Here is a 12,922-nt window from a genome sequence, read left to right as displayed (position 1 = left end):
CAGCATAGGCATTTAAAATTTGCTGTCTAAAAATATACAGGATCAACATGTCTTAAGCTACACAATGTCTAAGCTGGCTAGTTGAATACAGCACTGAGCCAGTCAAGCAAGTGAACTTGCACAGTAGTATGACAACTGATAGTTTTGGTCCAGGTCCCTGTATAAGGTTTATTTAAAAAAAAAAAATATGGTAATCACATTGTTTTCTCTTGAACATTCCTCTAATGATTCCCTATCCTTGCAGTGAAATAAGGCAACCCAATTTGTGTGTGGATCCAAAGACTGATTCATAAGATGTCTTGGAAAAGCTAAATATGAGACCAGATCTCTCTTTTTGGTGATTTTTTTGTTTGTGCTGCAATCACGTTGGATAAACAGTGTCGATTTTCCCTCGAACTTTTTGTGAAAGGCTCGCAATCAGTCCTGTAAATGTACTCCCTTTGTCAATGTTATACACTGCATTGTTCATCACCCGTGTCTCTATCTATTTACTGTAAATTTGGATCTCATTTCACTGTTGGTAGGCACACATACCTTGACTGAACAACTGAATAATGGGTATGCCCTGAATAATCACTTTCACTTGGTAATCTGAGGGTTCCAGTATTTTTTGTAGACTCTTTGAAACCGCGAAAATTCTTCCACCATAATGGTCAAAATGTCCATCATTAATGTTAAAAGCAAAGATGCTAACTGCTTAAGATGGATGTTGAGATCTGCTGTATTCCCCCCAATCCTGGAATTGCAAAGTGACCTTTGTGCTATGGGCTTAATTTTGATGGTATAGACGCACTCACACCACTCTCCCAAAGGTAGAAAAACAAAACAATTTGGCCATCAATGTCTTCTGACACAATACGGGTACTATTGCGCACTGAATAACCCAGCTGTGGAAAACATACCCAGCCAGGATAATTTATTCCTAATTGAAAAAAAAATCAATTTCACTACAGGTGGAATAAAATTTTGAGGAGACTATTCAATGATCAGTCAAAGCATAAGGGAAAGAAACACTTATGTGAATGTTGCCTGCATGGTTACAGTAGATTAGATCTTCTTGAAGTGCATAAGGAAGACTCTGGAGGTGTGGAACATAATGCTTTTGAGATTGACAAGCCCGAAGAAAATAAAAATAAGCATTATAACAAATGCCCATGCCCTATGACATCTATGCTGATTTCAAGGTACTCATCAAACAGGTCGAACGTGTCAAGCCCAACACAACTGAGCAAAGTTCCTTTTACAAAACACAGGAACACGAGGTACGTGATCATTCGATGCAATGGACAGTTAAATGCTCCTGTGATCTACAGAGGCCACGACTCAGCTGAAACGTTTCTCATTCATCAACAATCAGGGACACTTTATCTTAAATTGTGCCCATGCGCATGATGAAGGATATGACCATTGAACCCACTAAACATTGACTCATTGTCATGTGTGGAACCAACCCCTGAACGTGGCAGAGATCATTGTCACATCACAGGTACTGAGGTGCTGCTCACAACACTTGCAGTTTGAAATTAAGAATCAATCTCCAAGAGATACCCATCCTGTGGTGTTTCACAACCTTTGCAGGTATGATGCCCACCTTATCATGCAGGCCATCTTGAAAATCGATGGCAACATGAAGCGCATTCCCAACAACATGGAGAAATACATCTCCTCGTTGGCACCTTCACCATGACCAATCATTACACTACAACTTCCCTTTTATTTTTGAGTAAGGGTACATACGAGTACATCCACGAGTACATGGATGATTGGTCTATTTTGACTAGACACTGTTCTCTCCAATCGACTGTTTTTATAGCCCCTTAATCGAATCCAATATCACCGAGGACTATTACACCCACTCCCTTAATGTGTGGGAGAAACTAGGTCTCTTTGCCCGAGATGATCGACGTTGATGACATCGCACCAGATTCAAACAAAGGCAACATCCTCAAAGTGGACTTGCACTATCTCGTGGAATTACGCAAACTGCACAACAGGTATCTGCTCGCTCACTGTGTGAACTTTCCCTACCCTTCAATCAACTTTATGGCTACTTTTTCCCACCCTTGTTCCTATTTCATGTTTGAACCAATACAGTTCCCAAATACCAAATTTTTAAAAATGATATACTATAACAAATAATATTACAAATGTTTTTCTTTACTTTATCATATATTATGTGATTGCTGTTATCATTTGACCCCTGAAGGTCCCGGGGTAGAATAGGCCTTCAGCAACATATGCTTACCATAAAAGGCGACTATGCTTGTCGTAAGAGGCGACTAACGGGTTTGGGTGGTCAGGCTCACCGACTTGGTTGACACATGTCATCGGTTCCTGATTGCGCAGATCGATGTTCATGTTGTTGGTCTCTGGATTATCTGGTCCAGACTCGATTATTTACAGACCGCCCCCATATAGCTGGAATATTGCTGAGTGTGGCGTAAAACTAAACTCACTCACTCTGATTTCACAGGCTTTTCTTTTCATTGTTTTTTTTAAAAAACTTTTATAGGTTGAATTGGCATTTTTGATGGTTTGTCTCAGTAAGTGCTTACCGAATGATATCAGAATCTGCAAAGTTGTGTTTTACATTGCATGTGACCTTTAAATTTTTTTCCATAAATAGAACAAAATTAGATAATAAACAGCATGGTAAGAGAGCAAGCAGCCTGTGTATGTCACATCTTATTTACCCATGAAATGCGTGATTGAATGTTTACATCTAGTGGTGACATAAATTGAACAGATAAAGAGATAAAGAACTAATGCATTGTGTCTTCGTAGAAATGGCAGCAGTAGCAGCATGGGTATAGAGAAATATGCTGTTCAAACATGTATGTATTCAAATCACAACACACAGGTTAGAGGCAAGAATGGACTATTTGGCAAAAAAGTGTAACAAAATTAAGTCAAAACTACTGTCAGTTTGATGTTTGTAGTAACTTGGTCTCCTCCTTTTGATTTAAGAACAAGGGTGGTGAAGTCTCAGGTGGCCTAGCTAGGCCTGAATCTCCTCCTTTTGATATAAGGACAAATGGCCTAATGAGGCCTGATTTCTCCCTCTTGACGTAAGAACAACGGTGGGAAAGAAATGGCCTAGCTAGGCCAGAATCTGCCCTCTTTCATAGAAAACAGAACAGAAGTTGTTTTGCTCCTACTGGTTTAAATAATTACTCAGAAATGGCCTGAGCAGCAAATGTGTAGTATATGGTATGACATGTATCATGTTTTTAAGGATCTTTTGACAACAGCGTTTTCAACATCTTTTCAGAAATTACAAGGCCCTTAAGGCTGACAGGTTGCAATTTATGATCCCTGCTAGTTGTAATCCCTACTGTAGTGCTTTTTAAAATCTGCTTGTTATCAACTGCAGCGTGTTAGCGCGAAACATGGGGATATAGTATTAGGCTCTGTCTGTCTGTATGTATGTATTTGAATATCTTAAAGAACAAATAAACTCAATTTTTGGGTACTCTTTTTATCACTGCATATGAAGACTCCTGATTTGTCATGAACGGAACACCATTTTTTAAAAAAATAACCCTTGTGGTTAATTAATACCGAGGGATAAAAAGTTGCTAAAAAAACATCTGCTTCTCTCTCGCCCGCAAACGAAACCACAGACAGATTACGTAATTCTGTAACCAGAGCCCTACAGTGATGTCATAGAAGGAATGATTTTCAGTTAAATGTATAGAAAATGTGTAGGAAGATCGTCATTTTGCTGATTTCTCGACGTCACCAAAGACATGCCGAATTGTTGTGTTGCCGTCAATTGTTCCTACGGGTCGGGTGATGGTGTCACTATGTACAGATTTCCACTGGACCCTGTAGTTTGTGCTTAAATTGGTTGTTACTGTGTGCAAAGTGAGCATTGTGGAAGCCTGTGGTATATACTAAATCGGATGGTTTGCCCCCTACCATGCTTCCAGGATAGGAAATGGAGTTCAAGTTTCATCAAGTTTATAAAATCAAGACTGCTTACTACGCATTGCTGACCAGAAGGATTTTGCATTGATATAACGCTTTCTTCCTTGGAAACGACGTTGTGGTTGAAGTGACAATATTATCATAAGTAATATTATATTGACCTCTTCCAAGAGTGAAATTGTTATGTTACAAGAAATGTCATGTATAATCCTAATGTCCATCAATAAAATACATATTTTACTACCACTGAAAAGTAATTTTGATTTTGTAAGTTGGTGAAAACAAACTTAAATAGCATTCATCCTAAGAGAAGGCGCAGCCATTTTTGAAAATTGTGAAGTCAAATCCATTGGCATTAATTAAATTATGGTTTGTTTTCATCAAAACGTTAGAAAAGTTAGAAAATCAAAACTACATAAATGTGTATTTGAATCATTACCAAAAGGAGTTTGCATGACACAACCTGTAACATAACCTGAGCGAGGTTGGTGTCGAAGTGAAAATACAGGAATGTAATATCTAGACATTTTATAGTTTGCCTGTATCAATCATAATTCGCACGCATGTCGTCTGCATCATTACACTTCACGATGAAAACAATGATTCTGTTGAAAGCTATGACAACTTAATAAAAAGTGATGTGTCTTTTAACAGGCTAATATACAAAAACGTGATGTATCGTTTCAGGTTTTTCACAATGCTGTATAGTTTCATTGGTTACCCAAGATAGCACACCTGGCAACTAATTGCATAATGTGCGTCATTCTTTTTAAAAAGTTATTTAGTTAGCCAATAATGAGCAATCAATCAATGTATTGACGGTTAATCCTTTGAAGAGGGGTGTTGTTTTTACATAGACACAGACATGACAGAGTGTATTCAGTATAGATTAGTAAATGTACAGACATAAACACTACCTTTTGACAAATGCCCCATTTAAATCTGCATAAAACCAATTAATCAATCAGCGTGTTATCGGTTAATCCTTTGCTTGATCCAGACACAAGAAATGCCAAATTGGAGCCTTTGTCGGTTAATCTAAGTGGCATTACCACTGATAATACCTGTTATAAATCCATTAACTGAGCATCAAGTGAATGATGACAAATAACGTGTAGGTTTATACCCCCTAACATGGATTACAACCTAGAGACACCAAGTGATTTTGACAGAATCGTCTATGAAAACAAGGGTTGTAACTCGAAAACTAGGCAAAGCAGGAGATAGTAAAAGATAGTAGATTGTGAGAACATATTATAGCTTTCATTTTTCACAACAGCTTTCGCGATTTCAGGTTTGTACAAACCTGTAAATGAAATAGTTTAACCACTGAAATGTAGATGAATACTGCACAGACCCTCATTTCTATACCTATAATTACATCGCGGAGATGCGCTGCTCTGATTGGTTGAAGTTTCGTTTGCGGCTGAGAATTTTGCAGTTGACAAAAAGGTCGATTTAAGTTAATTAAATTGAAATGAGTAGTTTTAATGACGAAGTTTCATTTACAGCGATGTCAGCGAGTGATTTTATATTTGTACCCTACTAGAGTATATGTGATCTTTAAGAACCGTTGACAAGATTCTTTTCATATTTGGTATCTATTTTTGCCACAGTAAAAGAAGGGTCTCAGTCAGGTCTTTATCTCAAGGTCACAAGAGTACTTTAGCGCTTTACCTTGTCAGTGAGAAATCTCAAGAACCATTCACTGGATTTTCTTCATATTCAACACCAAGCTTTATTTAGGAAAGGTGCAGGGCCCAGTTGATTTTGGTTCCTTCAGTTAATTTATCAAGGTCATGGAGACTGTGTTTTTTTTGGAGTTTCATACACTGGTCAAGGTCTAACTCTTCAAATATTTTTGGACTCGTGAAGGTCCCGGGGTAGGATAGGCCTTCAGCAACCCATGCTTGCCATAACAGGAGACTATGCTTGTCATAAGAGGCGACTAACAGGATCGGATGGTCAAGCGCGCTGACTTGGTTGACACAAGTCATTGGTTCCCATTGTGCAGATTGATGCTCATGTTGTTGATCACTGAATTGTCTGGTCCAGACTCGATTATTTACAGACTGCCGCCATATGGCTGGAATATTGCTGAGTGCGGCGTAAAACTAAACTCATCCACTCACCCATCAAAAATTTTTGTGTTTGAACAACTACAGTGCAAGATATCAAGGGAGTTTGCAAGTAATGTTTTTGTTGACATTTTACTTCATCTTAAACTACGACCTTCACTTTCATTTCTTTTTTAATTGGATTTGATAACATGCTGTGGGGGATTTGGTCACATTAGTGACAATGCTTGTAGAATTTTGTCCTGATGTTAAGGATTGCCACAGCAGCAGTTATATTGGAAAATTAAGAGATGTGCCATCTTTGACCATTTCAATTGAGTGAAATTGTTACATTATAAGCAATGTCATGTAAAGTCCTAATGTCCATCAATAAAATACACATTTTACTACCAGTGAAAGTATTTTTGATTTTGTAAGTCAGTGAAAACTTAAATAGCATTTATCTTCAGACAGGGCGCCGCCATTTTTGAAAATTGTGAAGACACGGCCTAAACATCCGTTAGAATTATTGAGATCATGGTTTGTTTTTATCAAGTTGGAAAATCCAAACTACTTTTAACTAGTAAATAAGGCGAAAGGGATATTTCAGCCTACAATCCTGTCATTGAGTCCTTGCGGCTGGAACGTATGGAGCTAAAAAATCCTCTTCAGTTCGAGAGATCTTCTTTTCTTCATGGTTGTCTCAGATTCCGGATTGTCTTTGAGTTGGGTGATGATTTGGAATTGTAAATCGTTTTTGCCATGATGTTCCGAGTTGAAATGAAGTGCGACGGGTTTGTTGCGCTTGTGGATGATATCAGTGTAGTTTTCTGTTAATCAGATTCTGAAACATCTTTTTGTCTCACCTACATATTGTTTCTTGCAGCGTTTGCAAATGAGGAGGTATACTACATTACGGGACTGGCAAATGTAGCGTTGTGTTTTGAAGGCCTTTTTGGTGACTGAACTGGTGAAAGTGTCACTGTTGCTTAATATTTTGCAGATTTTGCAATTTGCTTTGTTGCACTAATCGTCGACGAATTTCACTGTCTGTCCACTAATTTGTGGTAGTTGTCTGGGATAGGTCAAAGTGGCTTTGACTAAGTGATCCTTTAAAGTCTTATTTTTGATGTTGAGTTCCATGTTCATGGGATTATAGTTACTAACTAGAACCATTCTATTGTTTATTTGGTTCTTTGGTAGGAGAGGATAAGAGAGATTTCCTGTCCTTTAAGTCGGACCTGGTTTTGTTTTGTTGTATATATTTCTTTGTATACCCTTGCTGTAGGTATGATGAGGCTGTGTTTTTCATATTCCTCAGGAGTTGAACAGATGTGTTTCAATCGTGGAATCTGACTGAAAGGAACATTCATTTTGATATGTTTAGGGTGACAAGATGTATACAACAGGTATGAGTGCGTGTTGGTGGGTTTGCAATAAAGTGTGAACTCCTGTTTGTGGAGATCTTTATTGTATGAGACCCAGGTGTCAAGAAATGCAACTTTGTTTCTTAAGAATTCAGCAGTGAATTGTAGTGCGATGTGCGCTATTGAAATACTATCCAGCTGGGCATTTTGGAGCTGGATTTGCATGCACAATAAGCTGATAGTGTATGGTTTTGACGTTTGGGCTCTGGTTTGGGCAAGCTCAATGGGGTATGTGGCTTGTATCGGTGGTGGGCTGGCCACAAATTGTGAGGGAATTATGTCTCCTTGAAGGCATGTTTCCAAAAACTATGTATGCTTTCGGAGGCGGGCCCTCTTTTAGTTAGCATTCCGGACGTCCCTATATGTAGGCATCAGGGAGTCTGCTACTTTAACCGCTTTTGACTTGGTGGTTACATTGGACTTGGGTTTGGACTTGAATGTGAGTCTTCTTCTTTTCCTCACGTCCGGTGGGTCGGGTCCATGGACCTGTACCTCAGTGGTGATACTAGAGAAAGAGCTCTCTGATATGATCGGTGTAACCTCTTTGGACATCCTGTCCGTGCAGTAGAGAGGGAGAAGTTGAAGTAAAAGTGTGACTACACTGGGCCTGATCGGCTGAGATGTATCTTGGTTACGCATTTTGTATGAAGTGTACTCATCAGACGAAGATACTGGAGGCGTGTGTGCCTTTTTATAGAGTCTCGGTGGCGGTGTCATCTATGACATCACAGAGGTGTTCTCATGCCGTGACGTTATGGCGGCACAGCTTGTCAGTGGGGGATTGCCCGTTGGAGCACTGCGGCATGGGTTGGCTATATTTAGTTTGCAACATGTCATATTTGGGATTTCACTTTCTTAGTAAAGTACAAATTCTAGTACTTTTTTCGGTTGAGTCCACCCGGGATTCGAACCCGCACCCTCAGAGTCAGGCACCAAATCGCCAGCACACAAAGTCAGCTGTCTAGCCCGCTCAGCCACCGCGACTTCCACAAAAATGAAAGTCGGACAACTGGTAGTCTAGACTGCGTGCTTTGTGTACCCCTCTGATAAGTGTGAATTGGCACAGCTCCCACAAGTGGAAGTCGCGGTGGCTGAGCGGGCTAGGCGGCTGACTTTGTGTGCTGGCGATTAGGTGCCTGACTCTGAGGGTGCGGGTTCGAATCCTGGGTGGGACTCAACCGAAACAAGTACTAGAATTTGTACTTTACTAAGAAAGTGAAATCCCAAATATGACATATGTTGCATTTGACCACTTTCTAAATGGCATCGTGTAATCATATATTTAGTTTGATGATTAGGCTTTTTAAATCTACCCTTTGTTTGGGCATGTGATCCCAATTTGGAATGTTGTGAGAACAGAATGAGTTTCGTGACTGTATGGTCAGAAGGATAATCTGACTTTTGTTTTAAAATAAGCTATTTGTAGTTGGGATTAATTAACAAATAAATGGGTAAAACAATGCGTGTGTTTGTTGTTTAGAAAAGCTACTCTCTGGGTTAGAGAGTCGGGGTCCCGAGTTTTTGGCTTGATAACTGGGGAGGAAAGACAACACTACTATTGAGTGAGTTGTTCTCTATACAATTTAATAATCGGCTTGATTGGAGTATACAAAAGGTTTTGTACAATTGGATATATAGCACTAATGTGCCGAGGCAACTGGCTGGTTGCCCCACTTTGTACTGCTAATTCCGTGAGAGTTAGTAGCATTGAAGTTTTAAGAATGTCCTCGTGGGTTGCTTCAGGTTTTAATCTCCTGGTAATCCTTTAAGATGTCATCCAGGAACGCGGATCCAGGCTGGATGTAGCCGGCTTCACCGGGATGGATTCTGTTGGGGACATCGTCCCGATTTTGCTGGCGGTACAGTGATAAGTTCCTCCTCGGCAATGGTGTGTGACCAATTAAGGAACGGCGGGACAGGCATAAATCCCATGTATGTGGCTTGCTCTGTAGCTGGATGTTTCCAGATGTTTTTGAAGATTGGCCCCACTAAGAAGCCCAAACCAGGGCCTAGCCAAGTCACCGACAAAGTTATCCATGAAGAATCTTACTTTCTCATTACTCACCATACTTTCTAAAATGCCAATCAAACATTTCATCTCTATGTACATACATTGAACTCTCAGAACCAGCCAATGAAAGATGCCATTACATTTGAGTCTACACACACTTGCTCTGAATAGGTCAGCTGCTTCGTTTGGAGGAAAATAAACCCAAGAACAAAATTTTGCACTTCTGATTCGAAATTGTACACTTGAAATTTCATTTATGTGTTTTTTAGCAGTCAGCTATGTATATCATATGTCATGAATAAGAGATGATTGTGTTTTAATCATGTTTGTGTGTTTTGGGTTGCATGTAACCTTTAAAGTAGAATATTTATATAGTCAAAAGTTAATTAAGGAATGATATCTGGCACCAAAATGAATTGCTTGAGTGTGTTTGTAATTTTGTTGACAGCCGCCATGAAGTGACTGATGAAGAAAACTATGAGGATTATGGGGAATCGGAAGCAGATGTATCAGATCAGGGACTACTGTGAGTACTTTAAATCTAAATAAGGACTCTTAATAATAACTGGAAGGCTCTTTACTGAAAGACAACAGTGGTTTTAAAAAGCCTTGTTAGATCTGCTAGCCAAAGTTGGCTTTTATCTAGGTTTACACATAAGCAGTGCTATTAGTTTGTGTAAAGAATAGCCCTTGTAGTGGATCAGGAGGATGGTGCTGACCCACACTAGACATTGACAAGACAAAACAAAACCTTCTTTGAAAAAAATCAACTGACATTCCTGATGTTAAAATCAATTGTCTATCTGCACTGATTCAGAAATTAATATATCTCTTGTAAAAATATTGCGGGCATGATCATGAATCAATAACCTGAAACTAGAACCAATATGGAAGGGAGGTAATAAAAACCCTGCATCCATGAATTTCATGGAGCTAATGGTGGCGGGAAATCAACTGTTCTTTTTTCCACCCATCTGTTTTTCAATATGAAATCAACGCCGGAAAAGTTATCTTTGTCCATCACAGGTAATCACTCGGTTGGGGATGCTGTCACCCATTTGGTTGAGAATGACTCTGTCATCTTCAACATGAAATGCAGCGCAGTTGCAGATGGTCAGTGGCTAATAATGATGTCAGGTTGATTGTAATAGTGAGGTAACCACATTGTACGGGTGATTTCAACAGCTTTTTGCAGGTTGATTGTAATAGTGAGGTAACCACATTGTACGGGTGATGTCAACAGCTTTTTGCAGGTTGATTGTAATAGTGAGGTAACAACATTGTTCAGGTGATGTCAACATCTTTTTGATAACATTACAGAGTTTTAAGAAACTGAGTCCTTCACTCTTATGACTTACAATAATTGCTCTTATCTTACAATATCAAAATTTAGATTTTTTTCAATCCTACCAACTCGAATGTTTTCAACTGTATTTTTATTTTGACCACCGAACCAAGGTTTTTTTTTGGGAGAAAATCCATAAACCAATTAATGAAAAAAATGTGGTCTGAGCGATTTGTGTAGTTTCATCATTTTTTGTCCAGTAGCATGTGGTTGATCATCTGACATCCACATGTCAAGGTACAGTGCTTACTTTGAAATTAAGATTGCAACTAGTGAGACATTGCCGTACTCTTCGACAACCAAGGGAATTTTGGGATGATGTTTAATGCTTGAAGCTTTTCAACTGTATCCACAGTTCATATAATAGCATGCTTTGACTGTATAACCAATTCACCATAACCCCAGTTTGGTAATACGGTATTGTGGAGGACCTCAGATTCTATGGACATACTGTACCAGAATATGAATTGTCTGTACCCTTAACATTATTCCAAATCGTTAGTGTTATTGTATAATTGTTCTTATTGACATTCCTAAGATGCTTACCATGTATTGGTAAGTATTATTGTTGGAAATGCCTGCCTGTCTGAGACAGGTTATTTCAGTACAAACTGAGAGATTCTCAAATTCACCTGCCCGACAGTCAGGTGAAAGATTAGACATGTACATGAAGATATTCATCATATTTCAGGATAATAAATCATTATTAATTTACTCGTAAGAAAAATGATGAATTCCAGTTGTATGATAAACTATGTCAAACAATTATTTGCACTCAGGTTAGTTTTGTTCAGGTTTGCAAGTCTTACATCTAACCAGTCCTGTGGCTGAAATTTTCAGGAGTTTCATACAAGAAATGAGTTCTTTGTTGGTCGTTTAGAGTTTTGTACACCTAAGACTGTTGAACAACTGGATAAAATTGTATTTTACCCCATTAATACAGAAGTGTAGGTATGACACTACTGAGTAAGAATGAGTGACTGGAGGTTAATATTCTTTCAGCCTAATCGACAGTTCAACATATGTTAACATCATGATGTAGGGAATGAATTCTTTGAAGAAAGATGACTGTTTCTCGATATTGTTAGTGTCCGTACCTTTGTAATATACTACAAACAAAAAGTAAGGGAATACACTAGTCATATATAAACTTAGACTTGATAAGGTTATTTATTCTCTAAGGTAAATGCATACTGTTTTAATGGGCACTTTAAACAACATGCTAGAACTTGGAGTGATTCAATATTCGTTGAGTCTGAGTGAAATGAAACCTTACATGAAGACCAAGATTTTCAGATTGGAGACATCGGTTGGACTGGTATCTGGTGAACAAGACAGTTAAATACTTTGGAGCTAGGTTATTGAGGCACTCGAGAAGAAGGATGATGAGTTTGTATTGGATTCTGTCTTATATGGGAAACCAGTGTAGTCCGTGCAGAACAGGAATTATGTGATAGTATTTCTGTGATCTGGAGACAAGTCTAGCAGCAAAATTCTGTATCTGTTGGAGATTTCCTATTGAGGACTGAGACTGGCCATAGACTAGACAGTTGCAGTAGTCCTTGCAGTAAAATAGAAATGAAATATACGCATGGATCAATGAACAAGTTGTCTTCTCATCAAGGTAGCCTTGCATTTGGGAGATGTTACATAAGTGGTAGAATGACTTGCTGCATACTGACTTACTATGAGTATCAAGAGATAGGCGAGAGTCAAAAACAAAACCAAGGTTTCTTACTTGGAACAATAATATGACCGTCAATGTGGAAGATATTCAACATCTCACCTTGAGGTAATGATAACTTTATGCTTGGAGTTGGATACAACAGCACAAGACACACATGATGAGCAATCAACATGTCCTATGACTTGATCCCCTTGCAACCTGATTTTGACTGAAGTTAAGGTGCGGATTTCACCAGTCTCACAGACCTTCTCAGCTACATGTGTCAGATTGACTGCATGGACTACACCAGCCCTCAGTCTCAAGTGAACACCTCTAGTTTTTTTGACCAGCCTATGTGCATGGACCTCACCAGCAACCAGACCAGCTCTGCCTTTTAGTCCACATCAACAATGCTTTTCGGGCTAACCATATGATGCTCAACAGCAGCACAAACCACACCAGCTATCAGAGATATTGCCACAAACA

The 12,922-nt window shown here is 38.9% G+C and overlaps 1 protein-coding gene across 2 annotated transcripts in view; it reads left to right on the top strand.

Annotated features, from left to right (window-relative positions):
- The window catches only part of LOC137283765 (rab11 family-interacting protein 4-like), a 189,211-nt gene that overhangs the window by 30,849 nt on the left and 145,440 nt on the right, over positions 1-12,922 (top strand). For both annotated transcript variants that reach the window (XM_067815440.1, XM_067815441.1), the window contains exon 5: positions 9,874-9,951. In XM_067815440.1, coding sequence (XP_067671541.1) covers positions 9,874-9,951 — 78 coding nt within the window. The remainder of the gene's footprint in view (positions 1-9,873; positions 9,952-12,922) is intronic.

This window comes from Haliotis asinina, chromosome 5, assembly GCF_037392515.1.
Source record: "Haliotis asinina isolate JCU_RB_2024 chromosome 5, JCU_Hal_asi_v2, whole genome shotgun sequence".
In the NCBI taxonomy this organism is placed as follows: Eukaryota; Metazoa; Mollusca; class Gastropoda; order Lepetellida; family Haliotidae; genus Haliotis; species Haliotis asinina.
The sequence above is the reverse complement of the archived record's forward strand: the minus strand, read 5'-3'. Positions and strand labels throughout refer to the sequence as shown.